At 45.2% G+C, this 27,340-nt stretch overlaps 1 protein-coding gene across 1 annotated transcript in view; it reads left to right on the top strand.

Annotated features, from left to right (window-relative positions):
- Window positions 1-27,340, top strand: part of LOC309568939 (receptor-type tyrosine-protein phosphatase H-like) — a gene marked incomplete at its 5' end in the record, with an annotated part of 1,053,085 nt that overhangs the window by 594,631 nt on the left and 431,114 nt on the right. Inside the window, one exon of the mRNA XM_082274706.1 lies at window positions 22,890-23,050. Coding sequence (XP_082130832.1) covers window positions 22,890-23,050 — 161 coding nt within the window. The remainder of the gene's footprint in view (window positions 1-22,889; window positions 23,051-27,340) is intronic.

The raw sequence follows: 27,340 nt of genomic DNA, 5'->3' as shown, positions 1-27,340 counted from the left end.
GTACCTGTGAGATACACCTTTCCAATTTTTGGGGTTCATCTCATACTTCTGAAGATTTGAGGGTGCTGCCTGTTCCGAACTCCTCCTACTCCTCATCCTGCCTTTGGGGGTACAAAAAAATAGTAATTGGGGCCTAGTCTGGTTCTGTACGTGTGAGATACATACACTTTTATTGATAATATTTTCTATTCCGCTATTCAATAAAAACCTTTGGGTATAAACAATTAAATTGCGGGATAGTCTGTGTTGGTACCTGTGAGATACACCTTTCCAATTTTTGGGGTTCATCTCATACTTCTGAAGATTTGAGGGTGCTGCCTGTTCCGTACTCCTCCTACTCCTCATCCTGCCTTTGGGGGTACAAAAAATAGTAATTGGGGCCTAGTCTGGTTCTGTACGTGTGAGATACATACACTTTTTTTGATAATATTTTCTATTCCGCTATTTAATTAAAACCTTTGGGTATAACAATTAAATTGCGGGATAGTCTGTGTCGGTACGTGTGAGATACACCTTTCCAATTTTTGGGGCGCATCTCATACTGCTGAGGATTTGAGGGTGCTTCAGTCTGCCTCCTGCCTGTTCCAAACTCCTCCTACTCCTCATCCTGCCTTTAGGGTACAAAAAATTGTAATCGGGGCCTAGTTTGTGTTTGTACGTGTGAGATACACCGTTTTGTAAAATTTGTCCTATTCCGCTATTCAACATACACCCTGTTTGAGTGTAAAAAATTAAATTGTGGGATAGTCTGTATCGGTACATGTGAGATACACCTTTTTAAATATGTTTGGCGCATCTCCTTCTACCGCCGAGGATTTCAGGGCACTTCAGTTTGCCTCCTGTTCCCAACTCCTCCTACTCCTCTTCCTCATCCTGCCTATAGGGTACAAAAAATTGTAATCGGGGCCTAGTTTGTGTTTGTACATGTGAGATACACCATATTATAAAATTTTTCCTATTCCGCTATTCAATATACACCCTTTTGGAGTGTAAAAAATTAAATTACGGCATAGTCTGTATCGGTACGTGTGAGATACACTTTTTAAATTTGTTTGGCGCATCTCCTTCCACCGCCAAGGATTGCAGGGCGCTTCAGTTTGCCTCCTGTTCCCAACTTCTCCTACTCCTCTTCCTTATCCTCCCTTTAGGGTACAAAAAATTTTAATCGGGGCCTAGTCTGTGTTTGTACTTGTGAGATACACCGTTTTTTATCCTTTTTCCTATTCCGCTATTCAATATACACCCTTTTGGGGTAAAAAACATTAAATTGCGGCATAGTTTGCATATTTGACTGTGAGATACACCCGTGCGATACTGTTGTTGTTTTGTTCCGCTATTCAATAAACACCTTTCTAGGGCAAGATCTTAAATGACAGAAATATGAGGAGACCGTCAAATAGGGGCCGTGGCCTGGGTCGTGGTGCTGCTGGTAGAGCTCCTGTTGCAAGGAGAGGACGTGGTCGATCTGTGCCAGCTACACGCACAAGTGAAACACCTTCCTCAAGTGTATTTGGTAGGGCATCATACGCCTCAAGAAGTGATGATGCCAGAACACGTAGAGGCGATAGTAGATTGGTTTGCTGCTGACAGTGCCTCCAGTTCCTTCACATTGTCTCCCACCCAGTCTACTGCAGAAAGGTCAGAGTTGGCACCTGCAGCCGATGTCCAACCGTTTTTCACCTCACCCCCTTGCAAATCAGGCAAGCAGTCTGAGCCCCAAGCCATACAGAAGTCTCTTCTTCTTTTTGAGGACTCTGTCAGCAGGGTTTCCCAGGGCCATCCACCTAGCCCTGCCCCAGAAGTGGAAGAGATTGAGTGCAGCGATGCCCAATAACTTATTTCTCAAGATGAGTACATGCAAGGACCATCGCAGCACGTCTCCGATGATGACGAAACGCAGGTGCCAACTGCTGCGGCGTTCAGAATTGAGGAGACCGACAAGGAGGGCAGGGGTGAAGACTGGGTGGAAGATGATGTGGAGGACGATGAGGTCCTCGACCCCACATGGAATGAACGTCATGCAGGTGACCTGAGTAGTTTGGAGGAAGAGGCGGTGGTCGCACAGAGCCACCAGCACAGCAGAAGAGGGAGCAGGGTGCAGAAGTGGAGCGGCTGTGCCCTAGACACTACTCCTGCTACTGCCCAACGCTGCAAAGGAACGAGCGCACCAAAGCCAGCTCAAAGGAGTTCTCTAGCGTGGAAGTTCTTTAGAAAATGTGCTGATGACAGGACACGAGTGGTTTGCACCCTGTGCAATCAGAGCCTGAAGCGAGGCATAAACCTTCTCAACCTGAGCACAACCTGCATGATCTGGCATCTAAGTTCAAAGCACGAGCTACAGTGGAGTAGACACCTTCAAAACCAAGAAACGTCTCTGGCTCATCCTGCTTCCTCTTCTGCTGCAGTCTCGGCCGCTCCAGCCACATCTGTAGTGATACCGGCACCTGCCACCCCGCAAACAGACGATCTGTCAGCAACACCACCACCTGGGTCACCAACCATCTCCACAATGTCCCGTGGAAGCGTTCACCTTTCCATCTCCCAAACATTTGAGAGGAAGTACCCCCCTACCCACCCGCGATCCCTGGCCCTGAATGTCAGCATTTCAAAATTCTTGGCCTTTGAAATGCTGTCATTCCGTCTGGTGGAGACGCACAGTTTTAAAAGCCTTATGTCGGTGGCTGTCCCACAGTACGTCGTGCCCAGCCGCCACTACTTTTTAAGGCAAGCCATCCCTTCCCTGCACAACCAAGTGGGGGAAAAAATCAGGTGTGCACTGCGCAACGCCATCTGTGCCAAGGTCCAGCTAACTACCGATACGTGGACCAGTAAGCACGGTCAGGGGCGTTATATCTCCCTAACGGCACACTGGGTAAATGCAGTGGCGGATGGGCCTGAGGCAGATAGCAATTTGGCGCATGTCCTTCCACCAACGAGGATTGCAGGGCGCTTCAGTTTGCCTCCTGTTCCTAACTCCTCCTACTCCGCTTCCTCATCCTCTACCGCCTCCTCATCCGGACAGCGTAACACCTTCACCACCAACTTCAGCACGGCCAGGGGTAAACAACAGCAGGCAGTTTTAAAACTTGCCTGTTTGGGGGAAAAATCACACACCGCGCAGGAGTTGTGGAGGAGCATGGAACAGCAGACAAATGAGTGGTTGCTGCCAGCGAGCCTCAAGCCCGGCCTGGTGGTGTGCGATAACGGGCGAAATCTCATTGCAGCTCTGGGCCTAGCCGGTTTGACGCACATCCCTTGCCTGGCGCATGTGCTGAATTTGGTGGTGCAGAGGTTCCTTAAAAACTACCCCGGTATGTCAGAGCTGCTGCAGAAAGTGCGGGCCGTCTGTGCGCACTTTCGGCCTTCTCACCCTGCTGCTGCTCGCCTGTCAGCGCTGCAGCGTAACTTCGGCCTTCCCGCTCACCGCCTCATATGTGACGTGCCCACAAGGTGGAACTCCACCTTGCACATGCTGGAAAGACTGTGCGAGCAGCAGCAGGCCATAGTGGAGTTTCAACTGTAGCACGCACGCGTGAGTCGCTCTGCGGAACAGCACCACTTCACCACCAATAACTGGGCCTACATGCGAGACCTGTGTGCCTTGTTGCGCTGTTTTGAGTACTCCACCAACATGGCCAGTGCCGATGACGCCGTTGTCAGCTTAACTATCCCACTTCTATGCCTCCTTGAAAAAACAATTCGGGCGATGATGGAAGAGGATGTGGCACAGGATGAGGATGAGGAGGAGGAGGAGGATTAAGAGGTAACATTTCCAAGGCTTTCAGGGCAGTCATTCACAAGGGGCTCCGAGGGTGGGTTCCTGCACACACAAACGCCAGGGACACAATTGTCCAGCAGGGGCACAGTTCTGGAGGATGAGGAGGATGAGGAGGAGGAGCTGGAGGAGGAGATGGAACCATGTTCACAGCAGGGTGGCACCCAGGCCAGCTCATGGCCATCACTGGTGCGTGGCTGGGGGGATACAGAGGACACAGACGATACACCTCCCACAGAGGACAGCCTTTCATTGCCTCTGGGCAGCCTGGCACACATGAGCGATTACATGCTGCAGTGTCTCCACAACGACCGCCGAGATGCCCACATTCTAACTTGTGCTGATTACTGGGTGGCCACGCTGCTGGATCCAAGGACAAGGACAACGTACCATCCTTAATTCACTCACTGGAGCGCGATCGCAAGATGCGCGAGTACAAGCGCACGCTGGTAGACGCAATGCTGCTGGCATTCCCACCTGACAGCGGGGCCACAGTGGAAGCACAAGGCGGAGGAGGAGGAGGAGGAGGAGGAAGAGGTCGCCAACGCAACCAGGGCACCGCCAGCACCTCAGAAGGCAGGGTTAGCATGGCCGAAATATGGAAAAGCTTTGTCAGCACGCCACAACAAACAGCAGCACCAGCAGCTCATATGGAACGTCTTAGCAGGAGGCAGCATTTCACCAACATGGTGGAGCAGTATGTGTGCACACGCCTAGACATACTGAATGACGGGTCTGCCCCCTTCAACTTCTGGGTCTCCAAGTTGGGCACATGGCCTGAGCTTGCCCTTTACGCCTTGGAGGTTCTGGCGTGCCCTGCAGCCAGTGTATTATCTGAACGGGTATTTAGCACGGCTGGGAGCGTTATCACAGACAAGCGCAGCCGCCTGTCCAGAGACAATGTGGACAAGCTCACGTTCATTAAAATGAACCAGACATGGATCCCACGGGACTTTTCCGTACCTTGTGCAGAATAGCGATGGATACCGACCTTACCCAGCCATTGTTCTATTTTTGCACTTTCTCACTCTTTTGGGGTGTACCCTCATTTAAAATTTCTGAAAAAAAGCAGTGTTGGCTACCTCGTCCTCCTCAGGGCCAGATTAACGTAGGGGCTATTGGAGCTGCAGCTCCAGGCCCCTACCTTAATATAGGCCCCGGGTTGGCCATATTCACTGTTACCGCTCTTCTGTCACTTGTAAACACAGAAGTCTGGCTTCTATGCTCGCTTCCCCAGGCAGCTCCCTCAGAACCTCCCCACACAGCACGAAGGCCGGACAAGGAGGGACAGTTCCTGATGCATGGATGTGTTTATGGGCTTCAGAGACAGCATCCCATGTTGAATTAGGCATGCATGGCTGCACCCTTCCTCCTCTGGGTGCATGCCAAGGCACGGCCCTTAAGGCCCTTCAAAATCCTCAGCACCAAGCCCATGATGCTCTTAATCCGGCCCTGGTCCTCCTCCACCGCCGCTTCCACCTACACCGCCCATAAGTTTGCGCAGCCTATTGCATTAGGGTGTGCACCCCAAAGTTTAAATACACATATATGTGTTTGCCTACATGTACATTACTCTCCATGCTGGCAAAGAGAAATAGAGCAGAGTAGGTCCGAGGGAGATCTTTCCCATCTCCTCACTGGCAAACAGAGCGATAATGCTATGTGCCCTAGGTGATTAGGGTGTGCCCAGGTACACCCGGCACACCCTGTGCGCACGCCTATGACACCGCCACATCCACCACCACCTCAACCTCCCTCCTACTATGGAGTAGGGCCTTGTACTTCAGAGATGAATAACATTGTTTTATTTTTCTGTTTTTTTTTGTTGTTTTAAGTTATTTCCCTATCCACATTTGTTTGCAGAGCACTTGCCATGCTCTTAACTACGTTTTGCTGCCATTTGCAGCACTCTAGCCCTTTCCATTGGTGTTTTAGAGCCATTTTAGTGCCTGAAAGTTCGGGTCCCCATTGACTTCAATGGGGTTCGGTGTCCGGGAAAAGTTCGGCAAAAGTCCGGGACACGGACCCGGACTTTTTTTTTAAGTTCGGCTGAACCCGCCGAACACGGACATCCAGGTGTCTGCTCAACTCTAGTGCCCATCTAATAGTTTTTTGAAGCTATCGATGCTCCCTGCTGATACTACTGCTCGTGGAAGAGAATTCCACATAATTACTGCTCTGACAGTAAAGAACCCCTTACGTATTTTAAGGTTAAACTGTTTTTCCTCTAGTTTTAGTGAGTGGCCACTTGTCTTATTGTATTCCCTTTCTCTAAAAAGTTTGTTCCTTATGCTAGGGTCATCCCCAGGACAGTATTTGTACATTGAAATCATATCCCCCCTCAAGCATTTCTTCTCCAGAGAGAACAAGTTCAATGCTTGTAGTCTTTCCTCATAGCTGATGTCCTCCATTACCCTAATTATTTTTTTTGCCCTTCTCTGGACACTCTCCAGCTCCAGCACATCCTTCCCGAGGACCGGTGCCCGAAACTGGATGGAATACTCAAGATGTGGCTGGACCAGAGTCTTGTAGAGTGTGAAAATAATCTCTTTATTTCTGGAGTGAATCCCCTTTTTTATAAATGCCAGTAATTTGATGGCTTTGCTTGCAGTGGCTTGGTATTGCACTATACATGCCACTGCCAAGCCTGTTGTCCACTAGGTCCATTTCCATCTTAGATTTACCCAGAGGCCCCCCCCCTTCCCCAGTGAGTAGCTTGCTTTCGTGTTTCTGACGCCCAAGTGCATTACTTTACATTTTTCAACATTAAACATCATCTGCCATGTAGCTAGATATCCCCTTCCCTAGGTCGTTTATGAATAAATTAAATAGGATTGGTCCCAAGACAGAACCTTGGGGGACCCCACTTTCCACACCCGCCCAATCTGAGTACTCCCCATTTATCACGACCCTCTGGACTCTTCCCTGGAGCCAGTTCTCTATCCAGGTACTCACCCTATGGTCCATACCTATGCACCTTAGTTTGTACAGTAAGCGTTTGTGGGGAACTGTGTCAAATGCCTTTGCAAAGTCCAGATACACCACATCCACAGGCTTTCCTTTGTCTAGATGGCAACTCACCTCATCGTAGAAGGTTAATAGATTGGTCTGGCAAGAACGATTTTTCATGAATCAATGCTCATTACTACTAATAATACCTTTCTCATTAGTAAAGTCTTGTATGTAGTCTCTTAACATCCCCTCCGAAATCTTGCAGACTACTGATGTTAGGCTGACCGGCCTATAGTTACCCGGGATATATCTCGGCACTTTTTTAAATAATGGTACCACATTGGCTTTTTTTCCAATCAGCTGGCACCATACCCGTCTGTAGACTATGCTTAAAGAGCAAGAATAATAGTCTGGCTATCACCTGGCTGAGCTCTTTAAGAACCCTCGGGTGCAAGCCATCCAGTCCCGGTTCTCTTCCCTTCTCTGTCGGGGTCCCCCCTAGGTTCTGTTCTTGGACCGCTCCATTTCTCAATCTTCACCTCCTTCATCTCGCGTATCGATTACTACAACTCCCTTCTCAACTTACCTTTAAAAAGGCTATCCCCCTTCAGTCCATCATGAACACTGCTGCCAGGCTCATCCACTTTGCAAACCGATCTGTGTCTGCTACCCCTCTTTGCCAATCCCTCCATTGGCTGCCACTCAACCAACAATTTCAATTCAAATTACTAACCATAACGTTCAAAGCCATCCATAACTTGGCGCCCAGCTACATCACTAACCTGGTCTCAAAATACCAACCAACTCGTTCTCTTCATTCCTCCCAGGGCCTCCTGCTCTCTAGCTCCCTTGTAAACTCTTTCCATGCTCGCAGGACTTCTCCCGAGCCTTTCCCATCCTCTGAAATGCTCTATCCCAATCTGTCCGACTATCTCCTACTTTGCCCACTTTCAGACGATCCCTGAAAACACATCTTTTCAGAGAAACCTGGCAACCACCTAACAACTGTACTTTTATTTTCTCCATCAGCCCATCCCCCACAGTTATTACCTCTTGTATCTCTTGACCCTCCCTCTTTGATTGTAAGCTCGAATGAGCAGGGCCCTCTGATTCCTACTGTATTAAACTATTGTATTTGTACTGTCTACCCTCAAGTTGTAAAGCGCTGCGCAAACTGTCGGCGCTATATAAATCCTATATAATAATAATAAGTTGGAATCTTTATTGAAAGCCTCCTTTGCGGTTGCAGAATTTGTGATACAACCAACAGTAGGAATTTGTCTGTCTTTAAAAGACTGTATGAAGCGGGTGTCCAAGACAGTTCCTTCTTGTGACGTGAGTCACTTTGGTTGGGGGGCTTGTAGAACCCAGATTGCTTTAGGGAATTTGGGAGACTCCTCGTCCAGTTTCCCCAGTCCTTCCTATGTGTAAGTCACCTTTTGTCTACTAGGGGCACAGGGGGACCAAGAATGCCAGTCAGGTCTGCTCTGCACTAATCAGACTCTTGCTAGTTGGGTTTGTTGCTGTTGAATACCTGCATTCCATTGTTCTATTGTTCCTGTCTGCCTATAGTAAACTTATTATGGGATTTGTATGTTTGTGTGGCTAATGGGGAGGGGTTGTCAGATTGTATATCTCTGTGTGCATGTGTTTTGAATAAACAGTTTAATTCTGGTTTGACTCCAAATCTTGTGCTGTCTAGTTCTTGGGGTAACTATAGCCAGATTCACGTTCCAGAGCTAATGAAGCAGGTTACTGGCGGAGATACCCAGTCGCACCGTCCGGATTCCGTCACACTTCTTAAGGAGTCTGTGGAAGATCTGTCAGATCTACCTCTCACTTTGTTATTAACATGAAAAAGTTACTGGCTGGCTTCACTTTTCAGGGAGAACGCATTTTTGGTGATGATCTGATGATCTGGATAAGTATATCCAAAAGATCTGGGGGGGGGGGCGAGTAAGTTGCTAACTGTGAAAAGGAAGAGCAAGCGTCCCTCTTTTAAGATCCACAGCACTCATACTACCCAGTGCTTCTAATTCCAGACGTGGTCGACGGCCTCAACCATCTGGGTCCAGGAAACCAAGCCTTCAGGGCAGGGTCAGTAAAAGCCCTGGGCCCAGAGATCAGCCAAGTTTTCCTCTAAGCCTACTCTGTGAAGGGGCATCGCCACTCACTTGTGTGGGGAGGAAAGCTGCTGCAGTTCTCAAAGGTTTGGGTGGAATCGATCCAAGACAACTGTGTTATCTCCACCATTTTGCAGGAGTACAAACTGGAATTTCGGGTGTCCCCGTATCCTTGGTTTATAGGTCAAGTATACCAACAGATCCCCTAAAAAGGTCTCTCTTTCCAGCATTGGACCAGCTAAGGGCTCAAAGAGTGATGATGGAGGTTCCGGAGAACGAAAGGTTCAGGGATTTTTACTCAAACCTGTTACATAGTTACATAGTAGGTGAGGTTGAATAAAGACAATAGTCCATCCAGTTCAACCTGTGTAGGTGTGTGTGGCTGTAATCATCTCACATAGCCCTGAATGTTCTGATCCTTGAGATGTACGTCTAAGAGTCTTTTGTGAGGGATTGCTCAGTGGTAGGCGTGGATGACCCCTTGGGGGGGTGCGTTTACACATTAAGATAGACGAGAAATGCTTGCAAACAACAGTTTGGTTTATTAATGCATTTTTCTTCACCAGACTGCAAGCGTCAAAACCAGCAAAATAAAATAAAAGACAAAATAAATCCTTGCCTCTGTGGGCAGCTACCTTCTCACACTGGAACCTACCTAAGAGTCTGTCCCCAACCTACTGTTGGGCAGACTTTCTTATCCTACAGCGGATACTCAACAGTCCATGTTTTATCTCTTCACACAGCACATGTTCATTTAACAGGTCCCTTTACTCTTCACAATGAGAATGTCTCTTTGCTTCTCTCTTCACATGGCAAACATTCCTTTATTTCTTCCACATAGAAATAGTACGTTTATTACTTTGAGAAGCCTTCACAACTGTTTACCCTCCTTAGCGCACATCACTTCAGGGGGTCTTCTCCCATGCTCACCAGCTTTTCGGGAGGCACTCATCTGTCTGTCCTCCTCTCCCAGCCCACACGGCAACAGGAGGCAGCAGTCCTTCTCCCAGGCTTCCTCAGCGTCGGGAGGGACACATCTGTCTGTCCTCCTCTCCCAGCCCACACGGCGACAGGAGGCAGCAGTCCTTCTCCCAGGCTTCCTCAGCGTCAGGAGGCACACATCTGTCTGTCCTCCTCTCCCAGCCCACACGGTGACAGGAGGCAGCAATCCTGTGTAAAGACTGAGGAGAAAAAAGCATTCAGCACGGTTGCTTTTTCAGTGTCCTCTGTAACCATCCTCCCATCATCGTTAATTATGTGTGCAATATGCTCTGCCCTAGTTTTTTTGCTGTTGATATATTTAAAGAATTTCTTTGGGTTTTTTTTACTATCCTCCGCTATTTGTCTCTCAAAGTTGATTTTAGCCATTTTGATTTTGTGTTTACTTTTCTTATTTGCCTCCTTGTATTGCTCGAAAGCCGATACTGTGCTCTCTGATTTATATTTCTTGAAGGCCAATTTTTTTCCCCTAATAAGTTTTTTAATGCTACGGTTTAGCCAGCCAGGTTTGGCTTTGTCTCTTCTAAATTTATTTCCCATAGGAATGCACTGCAAGATACATTTGCTTAATATGCTCCTAAAGCATTCCCATTTTTCCTCTGGGGTCAGTGATCCCAGGGTTTGGTCCCAGTTTACCCTTTCCATCAATGAGTACAATATTGGAAAGTTTGCCCTTCTGAAGTTTAGGGTTCTTGTGTTCCCCACTTGCCTTGTTATATTGTTATTTACACTAAATGTGATCATCCTGTGATCGCTAGAGCCCAGGTTGTCCTGGACTCCTACCTCCGAGATTAGGTCTGGGTCATTAGTGATCAATAGATCCAGGACTGCGTTTTCTCTAGTCGGAGAATCCACCAACTGTGACATATAGTTATCCTGTAAGGTTTCCGTGAAGTTTGCAGTCCTCTCTTTCCAGTCAATGTCGGGATAATTGAAGTCCCCCAATATGATGACTGATCCCAGTTCTGTTCATAATCCCCAAACCAAGCGGGGATGTGAGACCTATTCTTAATCTCAAAACTCTAAAACCAGTTTCTAAATGTTCGTACTTTCCGTATGGAGTCAATTCATTCAGTCATAGCCTCCCTGCAGGGAGAGAAATTTCTAGCATCCATAGACATCAAGAATGCATATATTCACGTGCCTATATTGCAAGCTCAGCAAAGGTTTTTAGGAGTTGCAATAGAAAACCATCACTTTCAGTTCGTGGCCCTGCCCTTTGGGTTAGCCACAGCTCCAAGAGTGTTCACAAAGATCCTAGCTCCAGTATTGGCTGTTCTAAGGTCTCACGGGATATCTGTAATAGGATATCTGGATGATCTATTACTAAGAGATTGATCAGCTTCGGATTTAAGCTGAAATTTCCTCCAGACAGTACAGTTCCTAGAACGTCTGGGTAGGATACTGAACTTAGCAAATTCAGCATTACAGCCAGTCCAGCATCTGGTTCTTGTGGACACGGTACAGGAAAAGATATTCTTGCCAACAAGAAGGGTCACAGACCTGAAGGATCTGGTTTGGTTCGTAGTAAGGCTGAGATATCCTTGTATACGTCTTTGCATGAGGTTACTAAGGAATTCCCTATGCTCAATTCCATGCCAGACCCTTACAGAAAAACATTCTGTCATGGACCAAAAGGGTTTAGTCTCTGGACTGGTCCATGTCTCTGGTACCAAGAGTAGATCAGAGTCTGAATTGGTGGTTGTTGACCAGATATTTGGATAAGGGGAAATCCTTTCTTCCAGCAACCTGGAAAGTGGTGACTACAGATGCCAGTCTCTCCGGCTGGGGAGCGGTTCTGGAGGAAGCCACTGTCCAGAGGAAATGATCTTAAGTAGAGAGAGATGTATCCCCGTCAACATTCTGGCAATCCGAGCAGTCAGTCGGGCTTGAAATACTGGACTTAGATTTGGTGTTGGCAGTGTTACAAAAACAACCTTTTGAACCTCTGGGGCAGGTCCCCCTGGTTCTTTTGACCAGAGAACTGGTCTTTTTGATTGCGATAACTTTGGCTAAGAAGAGTATTGGAACTAGCAGCCCTTTCTTGTAAAGAGCCATTCTTGATTTTCCATCAAAATAGGTTGCTTCTACGCAGTGGCGTAGCGTGGGTTGTCAGCGCCCGGGGCAAGGCAAGTAATTTGCGCCCCCTAACCTGCGGACTTTTAGTACTCCACGAGTCCCTTCCTACAATAGTACTGACCAGCCTGATTCCTATACTGACCTACCAGTCCACTACGCTAACATACCTGATTCCTGTACTGGTCACTACATTGACCTACCTGTCCCCGACACTGACCCTTACAATGACCTACCTGATTCCTACCTGACCACTACACTGCCCACTACACTACACTGCCCACTACACTGCCCACTACACAGAGGACACCACCGCGTCATCGAGCCCTTACAGGGGACGGATTGTGAGAGCTTAGAGGAGGCGGGACGGAGGCACATGCAGGGCTGACTTAGAAGACGGCGAGGCGGGCTCTGCCACTGGCCAGCCCCGCTACCGCACATGACAATGTTGGCCCAATCACAGGGCGCCGACCGGCCATCGTTTAGCCTGAAGATGGGGGCGGCTGAAGTGACACGCTAGGAAGAATTTTTAAAGTTTGCTAGAGTGACACTGGCGTGGGATGCGCCCCCCCAAATGTTGCACCCGGTGCGGCTGGCCCCCCCTGCACCCCCCACGCTACGCCACTGCTTCTACGTCCACACTCAGGTTTGTTTTCCACGGTGGTGTCCGCCTTTCATTTGAATCAGGAACATTATACTACCTTCCCTTTTTCCAGATCCACACTCAGAGGAGGAAAGGGTATTGCATTCTCTTGATGTAATGTGTGCACTTAAGTTTTACTTAGAGAAATCAGCTCGGATTCGTAAGACAGAGAGCTTGTTTGTGCTGCCAGAAGGGCCCAGGAAGGGGTTGGCAGCATCTAAGTCTACGATTTCTCATTGGATTTGCCAGGTTATTACCCAGGCTTATCGTTTAGAAGGGAAGGTTCCACCTTTTCCTGTAAAGGCAATTCTACCAGAGGATTAGGTGTCTCTTGGGCACATCGCCAGTAAGCCTCTATGGCTCAGATTTGCCAGGCCGTGACCTGGTCGTCGGTGCATACGTTCACTCATTTCTATTGAGTGGATGTTGGGACCCAGGAGGAATCTGCATTTGGCTACAGTGTTCTGCAGGCAGCGGTGTAATCCTTTTTGTGGTCGGATGGTGGTATTTTTTGGTGTCCCTCTCGTCTCAGATGCATTGCTTTGGGACATGCCATATGTTATGATTTATGGCTCTGTGTTTCCTGATGCATGAAAAGAAAAATTGTTTTTTTTTTATACAGACTTACCTGTAAAATCCATTTCTTGAAGTACATTATGGGACACAGAGGTCCCTCCCCTCTTTTATGGGGTCTTTATTGCTTGCTACAAAACTGAGGTACTTCCTGTGTGGGAGGGGTTATATAGTGGGGCATCCTTTCTGATTGTTTGCCAGTGTCCTTCACCTGGAGGTGGCTATATAACCCATATGTTATGATTTATGGCTCTGTATGCCGTGATGTACTTCAAGAAATTGATTTTATAGGTAAGTCTGTATTATAAAAAATCTATTTATTCACATGCATATCAGGCATATACTGTATGTATAGAAATGTCATTCAGGCTCAGCTTCCAGGGATGGACCTTTGCAGAACAGGATGAGTTTCCTTGGCAGGGATTGCAGCACCTGGAGCTGTAATGCAAAGGAGAAACCACCAGGGGGCAGCAGACTTAGTGTGGAAGTAGGTGAATGAAAAGCAAGCAATTTAAATAGCAACTCACAGAAGTAGAGAATTAAGAGCCTTATAACATGTGGGTATTCCACCTCATGTGGTTCTGATTGTCCATTATTCATCCAGATGTAGGAGAGCCGAGTGAGAGCTGAGTGGGGTTTAACTATCACTGAAGCCTATGGATGTGGATGGGAACCCTGGAGAACACTGGGGCAATGTGAAGAGCACGTGGCTCTGGCAGTGATTACATGTACGTGGGCATGGTTACGTGTTTCCAGGCTGGGCTGCTTCTTTCTCAAGCCAATAGGAAGGCTCCTTGTGCAGAATAGTATTATATAGGCTGGACTAGGGAGGACTAAAGGGCTCAAAATTAATGCATCACACAGATGACAAGAATTACAGGTGTGGGGAATGGTAGAAAATATATATGTATGAGCAGATTTTTAGATGACGGTATTGACTTCAATTTCTTCATTAAAACCTTTTTGGCTAAGGGGGTTCAATGTAGATATCCAAAATGTTTTCCTTTCCTGCAAACTGAGATGAGAGAGTTTCAAAGGAGGAGGCGTTGTAAGTTTTCCATTTGAATGCATGTGTTAGGAGGGCTGTATGCGATTTACTGAAAAACATTTTTTGTGAGCAGCGCAGCACTATTATTTAATCTGGAACAAAACTGGATATGGTAGATCGTTTTTTCAGGGTTTTGACCTTGCTTCTTGCAATTCTATTTTTCCCCCTGGGTGCTTTACGGTATGTGAACTTTGGTTTGGAAGGGATCGATAGTTTCAAGTGAGAGTCTTGTTGTAGAATGACCCAATGTTTAATTACTCTTTTCAATTGTCTGTATTGTAGGCATAACTGACCAGTTGAGGTGAATAACCTTTTTCAGAAAATTTGGACACTAGCATTCACCTCTGACTAATGAAATCCTCTCCTTCTGCAGTTTTGATGTAATCTGCAGAAGCGTTTTTTGGGATGTTTCTGATCCATGTAGGATGGTGGCAACTAGTAAGGTGGAGATAAGAGTTGCCGGCAGGGGGTTTGAAGTGATTCTTCATGATCATTTTTTTTTTCAGAGGAGCCAAGCTCTAGGTTCAAGAATATCAATGACAATTTGCTACATAGATGAGTGAAAGCCAGGCCAAATTTGTTGTTGTTACAGAACTCTACAAACTGTGACACAGAGGAGATAAGGCCATCCCAGATAATTAGAATAACATCTTGGCTTCTTTGAAAAAGAAATCATCACAAAATATCACCCTCTTCATATTCATCTATTGGTTTGCACAATTTGGAGGTCAATTTTTTTCTAAACTTAACAAAAATATTTTTTTGGAAGACACATGGGTTCCCTTCTTCCCTGGTGTGGTCCGCTGCCAATATAAAGTATATTAAGTAGAGTATTGCTGAGCCCTTTAGTCTTTATAGTCTATATACAGTAAAGCCATCCTACCCAAGGAGCCTTTCTTTGAGCCCTGCCTCAAAACACGTAACCATGCACATGACATCACTTCCTGAGCCATGTGCTTTCCACCGTTTACCATTCTATGGTCTCCCAGGGTTCTCCAGGGCTCCCATCTACATCCATAGGCTCCAGTGACAGCTGAACTCGCTCAGCTCTCTTACATCTGGATAATGGAGGCAGAAGACCCACATGTTGTAAGACTCCTAACCACTTGCCTCCTTTGCACTTTTACCCCCTTCCTGCCCAGGCAAATTTTCAGCTTTCAGCGCTATCACACTTTGAATGATAATTGCGCGGTCATGCAACATGACATGACAATTGCACGGTCATTAAATTTTTATCATCATCATGTTTTTCACACATAGCTTTCTTTTGATGGTATTTAATCACCACTGGGTTTTTATTTATGCTAAACAAATGAAAAAAGACAAAAAATATTGAAAGAAAAAACATTTTTTGGGCGCTGATGAGGCTGCACTGGTGGGCACTAATGAGGCGACACTGATGGGCACTGATAGATGGCACTAATGGGCACTGGTGGGCAATGATGATGAGGCACTGGTGAAGCTGATCTGATAGGTGGCACTGATGAGCACTGGTAAGCAGCACTGGTAGGCAGTACTGATAGGTGACACTAAAGAGGAGTCACTGATTGGCAGCACTGATGGGCACTAATTGGCAGCACTGATTGGCAGCACTGTTGGGACTGTACTGATAATCAGGACACTGATAATCAGTGCCCTGATTATCAGTGTAGATGTCTCTTTAACACAAGCCTGTTATCGGGTCTCTTCTCCTCTCCTCGCGCTGTTAGCATGAGGAAAGGAAAGTCGATACTGGCTTATGTTTACATCCATGATCAGCTGCTAGTGGACACAGCCGATCACGTGGTAATGGGCCGATGTGATTGGCCCTTCACCCCGATCTGTGATCAGCTAAGTCCAAAGGACTCTCAGAAATCACAGAGCGAGCTAGGTAAAGGTATAGTGGGCCTTGTCTTCCTAACAGCAGGGCTGTGATTTATTAGTCAGGGTGTCATGGTTTCCAGGTGTGCCTGCTGAAGGGGGAGTTCAGCTAGTGGTGAAAGGGGGAACCTAGGTTGAGAACCCTGAAGTGACAGAGGGGGTACATAGTCAGTGAACCCTGAAGAGCTTAAAGTGTAAAGGGGGCGCCTGTGGTTTGGGCCCTGAAGTGATAGTGCACAGTGTGAAGTGTGCCAGTTGAGAGTTGCAGCAGTACAGGAACTTACAAGGAGTTTCTCAGCCAGTGCAGTGCTGGAGGGAGCCATTCAGTGACTCTGAGCTATTGTAGTGTTACAATTGAAGTAGTTCTACAGTCCTGGATCTTCTGGACTAAAGTCGAGGATCCAGCACAGTTTTCAGTAATTACACAGTGTTCAAGCGTCAGGAAGCGTTGGCTAGCATCGGCTGGCGTCAAGACAGCGCTAATAGGCATTTTTGCCAGAAAAGTCCCACAATTGTATCTAGTTGAGCCTAAAGGAGTATCCCACTCATTCCCTTCTCCCATCCCCTTAAATACAATAAAACCACAAAACAAAGATGCCAGAGTTGTCAATGTCTCAGTGCTCACACCCAGGGCCGCAGCTCACAAAGGCTGGAGGGGTAACCGTTACCGATGGCAGACCCACATCAGGAATCACTCCACCGCCTCACCTGAACCCCCAAAGCCATCTCCCTCCTGTGTTGGTCACTCCACATACATTGCTCTACCTCCTGACAGCTGTTATAAATCTGTCCTCCTCATACAGATTATATAGAAATATAGGAAAGAACTAACCCAACAGTGTAATTCTGTATAAAACCAGAACTTTATTAAGTTATAAAAAAACACTACTTAGGGCTCTTTCACACACTCCGTCCGTTGGACGGAGTCTGTTTTTTCTCAGCGGGGGATCGAGCCGCCGATCCCCCGCTGAGCAGCAGGAGGACAGCTGTGTCTCCGCGCTGTGTGCGGAGACACAGCTGACAGTTCCCCATGCATCTCTATGGGGGAAATCGGATGTCAACGGACCAGTCCGTTCTCACCCGATCCCATCCGATCAGATCCGCTGGACGGATGGAAAATAGGGTTTCCATCCGCCCAGATTTGACGGATCGGATCGGATGTCAGCGGACATGTCTCCGCTGCCATCCGATGCCCCACAGGAATGCATGGGGGACCGTTCAGATCCGCCAAAAAAACGGACAGGCGGATCTGAACGGTCCGCCTGTGTGAAAGGGGCCTTATATGCAGTATGGGAACAAGGAACTTGCATTAAAAACACTCCAATATATACTGCAGAGTCTCTTTCCCACAGCTGCATCCAGAGTCCGCAATCATGCATTGCTTTGAACACAGGAGATCTCAGACACAATGTCTGTACATGACCACTGCTAAGGCACGCCTCATCACTAGTCCTAACAACTGTTAACTCATCTCCATCAGGCACATTCAGCTGTCAGCCAGTGATAGTGTTAAAAAAAAGCACCCCCCCCCCTCTCCAAATTCATATCAGGTACCTGATCTGAGCAAGCTTGGTAGGCCAGGATAGGGGGAGGACAGGCATAACCCCCCCCCCCCAACCCCCCAAACCATACTAGGTCACATGCATCTTCTCACCATGCTGATGAGGATAAGGGCCTCTGCCTCACAACCCTGGCCAAGAGTTTGTGGAGGTCTGCCTTGCAGGAGGCTTATCAGAATCTGGAAGTCCCCTTTAACAATAAAGGGGATCATTGATCAAATATGTTCATGTCCATATATGGTCAATCACGTCTCCTGGGAAACTCCACCCACTTGTATATAACAGCCATCTTTCACTTCCCCTGTCATTTAGCAAGAGTTACGTGAACAAACTAGAAGTATTTTAGTGGGTTGCGTTTTCTTTTTCTTTTGGCAGATCGGCATGATTGTCAAGGATCAACATCTTTGGTTAACGTGATTGTTGGTGGATGTACATTGTGGGACTTATTTGTTATTATAGTGGCCTGATATGGTCCTCCTTTCCTGTCCAGCCAGGCTGCATGCTTGGAAAAAGGGTCTGGTATGAATTTTTGGGACTTGCAGTGGCTATAAATAAAAATACTAATTTTTGCTGTATAGCCACAGCACCCATGCCATTAAACCCTTAATTCATATTTTTAAATACTTTTTTTACAATATATTTTTAAATACGTTTTTACAATTTATTTTTAACTGCCCTTCTCTGCAGCTTTAGTGAATACAACAACAAAATTAGAAACACATAAGGAGCTGAAGGAGCTGCACACCCCAAATTATTGAAAGAAGGCAAGAAGGGATTCCCCCAGGGTTTTTTTTTTTTAAGCAGCAGCAGTAGTGTTTTAAATCAGAAAAGTATTGTTTATATAAAAAAATATATACATTTTTTAACAATTCATTAAAAATTTGTTCCACATGGGATAAAAATATGAGCTCCGGTTACAACAACAAAATTAATATCGAACAGCAAGAAAAAGTTGGTGCATGGCAGCATATCAGACTACCAAGGCATAGAATACTCCAATGCGTTTCAACATATTTAAAGTTGTAGTCTTACATAGTTACATAGTTAGTCAGGTTGAAAAAAGACACAAGTCCATCTGGCTAAACCCAAAAAAAAAAAACAATAATGAAAACTGAACCATACAATCCCATAAACACAATCCTTTACCCACAGTTGATCCAGAGGAAGGCGAAAAAACCCCAGCAAAGCATGATCAAATTTGCTACAGCAGGGGAAAAAAATTCCTTCCTGATCCCCCGAGAGGCAATCGGATATTCCCTGGATCAACTTTACCTATAAGTATTAGTACCCATTTATATTAAGTACACCCAGGAAATAATCCAGACCTTTTTTAAAGCAATCTAGTGAGCTAGCCAGAACAACCTCTGGAGGGAGTTTATCCCACATTTTCACAGCTCTTGCGGTGAAGAAACCTTTCCATATTTGGTAACAAAATCTGTTTTCCTCTAGTTGTAAAGAGTGCCCCCTTGCCCTCTGTGTTGACCTTAAAGTGAACAACTCAACACAAAGTTCACTATATGGACCCCTTATGTATTTATACATGTTGATCATACACCCCCTTAATCTCCTCTTTTCAAGAGAGAATAAATTTAGTTCCTCCAATCTTTTCTCATAGCTGAGCTCCTCCATGCCTCTTATCAGTTTGGTTGCCTTTCTCTGCACTTTCCCCAGTTCCCCAATATCCTTTTTAAGAACTGCTGCCCAAAACTGAACTGCATATTCCAGATGAGGCCTTACTAATGATTTGTACAGGGGCAAAATGATCTCTCTCTCTCTCTCTCTCTCTCTGGAGTCCATGCCTCTGTTAATACAAGAAAGGACTTTGCTTGCTTTGGAAACTGCAGCTTGGCATCGCATGCTATTATTAAGCTTATGAAATACCAGAACACCCAGAAAAACATCTGAACTTGTGTATAGTGGTACTGGGCACAAGTTCAGATGTTTTGCCTGCCTCCAAAAACCCCCAAAAAATGCCAGCAAAAACACACCTGGGCATTTTTTTTTTTGACGCTAGCGTTTTTTTGGGCATTTTTTGGGGTTCTTTTGAGGCAGGCAAAACATCTGAACTTGTGTATAGTGGTATATATACACACATACTTATATGTATATAGACACCTAGCCATATATAGGTGTGATAGTAGCAGAAATATATTAGTGTAAATGATTTCATTAGCGCAAGCATATATTTCTGCTACTATCACCCCTATATATGTCTAGGTGTGTATATACATATAAGTATGTGTGTATATACACCACTATACACAAGTTCAGATGTTTTGCCTGCCTCCAAAAACCCCCAAAAAATGCCAGCAAAAACACACCTGGGCATTTTTTTTTGACGCTAGCAGTTTTTTTGGGCATTTTTTTTGGGTTCTTTTGAGGCAGGCAAAACATCTGAACTTGTGTATAGCGGTATATATACACACATACTTATATGTATATAGACACCTAGCCATATATAGGTGTGATAGTAGCAGAAATATATTAGTGTAAATGATTTCATTAGCGCAAGCATATATTTCTGCTACTATCACACCTATATATGTCTAGGTGTATATATCCAGACATGGTTGTGTATATATACCCCCTATACACATGTTCAGATGTCATGTCTGACATCAAACATGTCCTCAAAAAAGCACTGGCAAGTGGCAACCCCTGCAGCATAAAAAATGCTGGCTGGTGAGAAGCCATATCCCTGTGCCAAAGCAACTCAGAGAAATGATCATTTCTCTATAGCGGTCACCCTGCTTTGGAAGGGTTTTGTCACCCTTCCATAGCAGTCACTGTCAGTTAACCCTACACTACACTACGGTCCCCTTACACTTAACACTTTCCCTACAGAAACTAAATTTTTGAAGCTAACTAAAGTGTAAAAGGAGCACTCTAACTACACTAGATATCCTTTTCCTCACACTAAAAATAGCTAAATGACACTTTGTAGCACATCGTAACAGAACAGCATTCCACTCTCTTCCATGTCCCGTATAAGAATGCTAGGAATTTGGCAGGGGCTATCTTATATACTGGGGGGCGTATTCACTAATGATTGGACTATGGACCCCCTAGTCACTCCAATCACATTCCTAGCATTCTCCTGCCCCCTCAATTGGCTTTTGCTAATGGTTCTGGTCCAATCACAGGCTTTTAAAGCCCATTTCCTGTCCCATTGCATTTTGGTCGGTTCTGGTTGCCGAATTCCGAACTTTTTGGGCAAAAAGTTCTAAATTCGGCCGAACCTCGAACACCCAATGTTCGGGCCGAAACGATGGTGGACCCGAACCGTTCGATCATCCCTATTGGAGACATCATGTAAAGAAGTTATTCCACTGCAAAGCTTGGTGTCATCTGCAAAGACTGAAATGGTACTTTTAATCCCAGACCCTATATCATTTATAAAGATATTAAAAAGTAAGGGTCCCAACACTGAACCTTGGGGTACACCACTGATAACCTTAGTCCATTCAGAGTAAGAATTATTAACCACTACTCTCTGAATTCTATTCTTTTAGGGAAATTTCAGAATGATTTTGAAGCTGCGGGGGAGGATGAACATTCGTGATGAATAGCTGTGATCAGCGGCTTGTCAGCTTCTGATCACAGCTTTTCTGTTATTCAGGAGGGTCTGCTGAATAAGTTAATGGGCACTGAAATGAAGTAGCACTGTCACGTACCTTGTTGGTGAGCCTGACGTGCGGAGGAAGGCCTCTCGTACAGCTCCGTCTTGAGGGCCACTGTTGGTGAGACAGTAACTGCTGCAGCACGGCGGGGTAAGAATGCCTATAATTAGTCCAGTAGTCTGTGCAGGTAGTATCTGAGAAGGAAGCCAGGAGTAGCTGACAGCAGGCAGGCATGCCAGCAGGATAGCTGGAAGCGGGCAGACGTGCTTGGCTTGGCTGATGACAGACTGTGGGTGCACAGCAAGAAGCAGGTGGCAGAAGATGCAGAGCTGGACTGAAGGAGCTGTAGCAGGCTGAAAGAGCTGGAAGCAGGGTCAGACGATTCAAGTCGGTAACAGATGGACAGATCAGGCATATACTGCAGACAGCAGCGTAGTCGGGTCACAGGTAGAGTCTTGAATGGACGCAGGATCAACATGTGCAGCAGGCAGAGACAGAATCCAAGGTGAAGCCAGGGGTCAGGACAAGTAGACAGGAATGATCGGAAGCAAGCCGGGTCAAGATCAGAGGTCATACGCATGAACGCAGGGACATACACAGAACGCTGTAGATCAAACAGCAATTATCCAGGCTGTTTGGTGGCAGATGCATTTTGGCGCATGCGTATACGTGTGCGCCTGGAAACAGTATCTATACTATGGCAAAGCCTTTTCTGACAAGCATGGAGGTAGCAGAAGGGGTAATGCATAATAAAATGCAATTCCAGAGGGCTAGGTCAGTATGCCTTATGTATTAAAAATACATAAGGCATACTGACCTGGCCCTCTGGAATTGGTTCTGTGCCCCATTTGTCTTAAGTGGCAGCGAAAAGGGTTAACGCTCTACCTATGGACAAGATTGAGTATTGTAGCTTGTTGCCATTTCACGGGTCCATTAAATTTTATTCTTGACATGTTTGATATCTATTTACTTAACACGTACTTCTCTTTATATTTTACCAAAAAAATAGGAACGTTCATTTCTTTGTGTGCAATAAAATTAATTTTAGTGTATTTTTACTGAATATATACAGTAGGTATAAAAAGTATTGTGTGACATAAAAATTTGCAACTAACAACATGTTATTTTACAGGATTCCTACTTTCAGAAAATATGTAAGCATTTTGGGGTTTTAAATCAACTCAAGGCCAAAAATGTGAATTTAAACATGAGTGCGTGTGTGTGTGTGTGTGAGTGGGGGGGGGGGGGGGTGGTTGAAGAAAATGGCTTTGGCAGTGAAAGGGTTGCAGTTTTGGTGTTTCTTTTGAAAAGTTACCCAACACCAGTTGGATCTGTGAGAAATTTTGATCCATGTATGACCAGCTTTAGCCTATTTGTAGACTGTATCTGTAAAGGAATACAAAAGAATGCCTAGTTAATAAGAATTGAAAGATATGTGAAGTTCAGTAAGTTTTAGTAACCATTTAAATTTCACTTTTCTGAAGTTAGTTTAAAGATTTTTCCATCTATTTTCTATAGATTAGTGTACCTTGTAGATGACCATTGTTTTTTTGTCCTGCTTTAATGAAACAGACCATGTTTTGTGTAGGTCATGTGTTTCAAATGATTGTGTACAATGTGTAGCACATACATTTACTTCATCATTATGTTTTGTAATGCAGGCAAAACAATCCGGCATACAAACTGTTCGTCATTTTCATTTTATGGCTTGGCCTGATCATGGGGTTCCAGATTCCACCTCATCTATCATCCAGTTTCGTAATCTTGTCAGAGAACACATGGACCAACGAAGGAGCAATGGACCCACTGTTGTGCACTGCAGGTATTAATTGGTTCAACTGGTACAAAACAATCCTATTTTTGTCACACTCCCATAACTTGTGTTTAGTTTTAAACCAACTACATTGTGTCAACTATGGCGTTTGACACAGTTCCCCACAAGCGCTTAATTTATAAAATAAGGTCTGCAGGTATCGACAGCAGGGTAAGCTCTTGGATACGGAACTGGCTAAAAGGGCGTGTCCAAAGGGTGGTAATAAACAGCGCATACTCAGACTGGTCTGAGGTGGTAAGCGGGGTCCCCCAAGGCTCAGTCCTGGGACCAACCTTGTTCAATTTATTCATAAACAGCATTGAGGACGGGATCAGTAGTTCGTTATCAGTTTTTGCTACACAGCATGAAGCAGATATCCTACAGAATGACCTGGACAAAATAACGGAGTGGGCAACGACATGGCAAATGAGGTTTAACGTGGAGAAGTGTAAGGTTTTGCACTTGGGGACTAAAAACATAAAAGCACAATACACGTTAGGAGGGGAACCCTTGGGGGAATCAAAAATGGAGAAAGATCTGGGAGTCTTGATCGATGATAGATTAGGCAATAGCATGCAATGTCAAGCGGCAGCTGCCAAAGTCAGCAGAATATTAGCATGCATAAAGAAAGGGATGTATTCCAGAGGTAAGACTATAATCCTTCCACTTTATAAAACTCTAGTTCGACCGCATCTGGAGTATTCTGTCCAGTTCTGGTCGCCAGTCCTCAGGAGGGATGTGTTGGAGCTGGAGAGAGTCCAGAGAAGGGCAACTAAACTGATTAGGGGATTGGAGGACCTTAATTATGAAGAGCATCTGCAATCGCTTGATTTATTCTCCCTGGAGAAGAGACGCCTGAGGGGGGACATGATAGCAATTTATAAATATCTCAATGGGGATCTCAGCTTAGAAAAAAAGCTATTCAGTCGAAGGGATAGCATACAATGCAATTAGAGGAGAAGCATTTTAACCTCAGGCAACGTGGGGGGTTCTTTACTGTTAAGGCTACAAGATTGTGGAATTCTCTACCACAAGAGGTGGTTTCTGCGGGAAGTATGGTGGCTTTCAAAAGACTCTTAGACGTACATCTCAAGGATCAAAACATTCAGGGCTATGTGAGATGATTACAGCCACACACACCTACACAGGTTGAACTGGATGGACTATTGTCTTTATTCAACCTCACCTACTATGTAACTATGTACGTAACTAGTCAGTATTTAAGCATCAAATATTAGCTAATATACCTCCACTTGTTTTAGTCATGTAGCACCAGAGTCCGCAGAGAAAACAACCAATATTTTGCCAGTTGTCCAGAGGAAGCTTGTCTCAAAGCCCTAGTTCCATAATACTTTTCTCAGGGGCATGGCCAGACCATTGATGTGTACTCTGCAGAGCTGAGAGAAAAAGAGAAAAAAAAATTGAAATAGCTGATTTGCGGAGCACCATCACAATCAATAATGGGACTCACAGGTGCACATGAAGAGAAGGGAGAAGACATACTTGCTGCCCAGCACAATTCCTTGTCAGAAGGGGACAAGCTCATAAAATCTGAAACTGAAATGCAGACAAATCTAATAGATGAAGGAACCGATTCACAAATTAAGAGATACTATATTAGGATACTGCTTAATATATTTTCAAACAAAATCATAGAAAACAAAATGAAAATATGAGGTAAACGTTATCAACATTCACATTTCTAAACCTCAGCAGGACACTCAAAGCATAGCCATAATTTGCTTCACCCCTGGAAACAAAACATGCTCAAAAACAAAAAAGAAATTAGTAGAAGAAATAAACTCATTGTGTGAGGTTTGACAGAACCTGAAATACCTCCAGCCCTCAAAAATTCTTCAACTCCAACCTAGAAAAAGAGGAATTCAATGAAAGGAAAAAAAGAGCACACTGTCTTTAAAAGCCAGAAGAACATTAAAACGAGTTAGCTCTGCATTTTGGCATATTTATAAAAGGAAACTTTGTATCCTACACACCACTGAGGACATTCAGAATGTTACCTTACTGGTACAAATAAAAGATATGGAAAAGTTATTCTTCCCCTTAAAATAACAGGAAACACTTTTCACCATGACCACTAGATGATGACTGGAAATGGTTAATTAAGTGTAGCCCCCTCCTAGGTAGGTGCTAGGAAAAAGCATAGTTTGCTCTGCCTGCTTCGCAGGGGAGCCTGATCTGTAGTTAGGCCTGTTGCATGTGTCCATGTGTGATTCATCTGGTCTGAGGGAGTGTCCTCAATGTATCCAATAGGGGAGCCTGTTGGGCAGTGGAGGAAACTCAGCCAGTGACACACAGGCTTCTATGACTATATCAGTGGGTTGGCACAACAGTGGTGCATCCTGGGATATGTTATAAAAGCCAGGGGCACTTGTGACAGGGTGTCTTTGGGTGGGAAGTCAGGTCCCAGGAGGAGGCTGACGTCTGCCTCTCCTCCTGCTGCTGAGGAAGGTGGTCACAGGTGGTCAGTCTTGTGGATCAGACGTGTGGAGCTGAGCCAGGAGGTCCAGTGAATGCTGACAAGGGAGTTGGAGGCAGAGCAACCCAGGGAAAAACAGTGTCTGTGAGTACCGGTTAGCTTGCCAGGGGTCTGCCCAGGAAGGGACCACTCCAGTGGAGTGTCAGTGGACAGGATGTCAGCACACACAGCAAGTGAGAAAGGGTGTGCCAAGTCAAACCCTGAAGAGTAACCTAAACAAGAGTTCATATTCTTTATCTTCACTTCAGTGGCAAGGTGAAGCCTTGCCGCATTCTACAGTCAGTTATCCTCAGGAATTGTGCATAGTTCAAGTTGGAGTATCCCACTCTCCCATCCCAGTTCCAAAATAAAACACAAAAAAAAACAACATTCCCTGGACTGTTTGACTGAGCCAAGGACTTAAAATGCTATTTGTCTGCTATCCTTTGCTAAGGGTAACCCATGGGAATCCAGAAGGTGCAGCTCTCAGCAGCTCCCTAAGGGGCAGTGCTACATAAGAAACGGAAAATAAAAATAAAAAAAAAAACTTGTAAGAACTATGAAGACCCATTACCCTCCAAAGCTAACCCAAGATGAGTTAAACCAAAATATTTCTTTACAAGATGTGGAATAAATTGCTTCCAAATTTTCTGTCATCTTAGTTTTTCAGAAATGCTTCCTTTTTTTTTTTTTTTTTTTTTTTTTTTAGAAATGCTTCCTTATAGAGAGAATTATAAGGATTTTTTTTTTTTAACATCTGGACTGACCTTTAAGTTAGTACTTTTTTTTTACAAATGCTAATAATAATTTTAGCTGACTACTAGAAGTCCTTCCGAATTACCAAAGGGAAAATAAAATGTTCCTAGGAAAAAATGTTACCAAAAAATAGCTTGTTCTTGAACAACGATTCACAACTCCTGATATAAACTCACTAAAGCCATGTTAAAAAACGGCATACATTTTTTTTTTTTTAAATCAAGAGAAAAGTTTATTGAGATAACGCACATAAGTACACTTTATGGTACACACAGTCAACGAAATGTTGCAAATCGAACAAAGCAATACAGATCTCAGCCGGTTGTTAATAACTCTGTTAATAGGCTAAAGTCTACCCTGAGGCTCAGGACTCTACGACATAGTCATCATAGCAAAAAGTAAAATAAACATATCAAAAAGGTAAAAAGAACACACACCGGGGTCCCCCAAAGCAAGTGATATGTACCCTCTGGCACCCTTGGTAGTTAAAGTAACAAACGATCCAGGACCAAGTCCGTTGGAGCCATACCCGGAGAACTCAGCCACACAACCCCAAACTTTAAAAAACTTAGAGGTGGAACCCCTATGCTGGTATATAGATTTCTCCATGCGGAGGTTGGTACCTAGTTGTTCTAACCAAATCCTATAAGTCGGAGGGTCCCGAGCCACCAAGTGTCTAAGAATGAGTAGATGGGCTTGAAAAAAGGCCCACACAGCTGCTTCACTTAGATATTTATCCTGCACTATGTGTTCTAGTATACCTAAAAGACACTGCCTGGGATCCTGAGTAATCTCCAAGCCCAGGACCCTGTTAATAGTGGAAAGCACCCCAGACCAATATCAGTGCAGCTTCGGGCATCTCCACAATAAGTGCACCAGATCCCCCACCTCCCTCTCACATCTACTACACAAATCATCAGAACGAAGATCAATGGCGTGAAGCCTCAGTGGTGTATGGTGCACTCTAAGGCTCCATGTACACGGGACGTTGTTAAAAGTCCCTTTGAATGCTGGAATTTTTAGGACGTTTGAAACGTCCGTTCGGTTGTGCTTGTACCCGCTGTGGG

This window comes from Pelophylax lessonae (assembly GCF_965119305.1).
Source record: "Pelophylax lessonae genome assembly, chromosome: 12".
Taxonomy (NCBI): Eukaryota; Metazoa; Chordata; class Amphibia; order Anura; family Ranidae; genus Pelophylax; species Pelophylax lessonae.
This window is presented reverse-complemented; position numbering and strand designations above follow the sequence as displayed.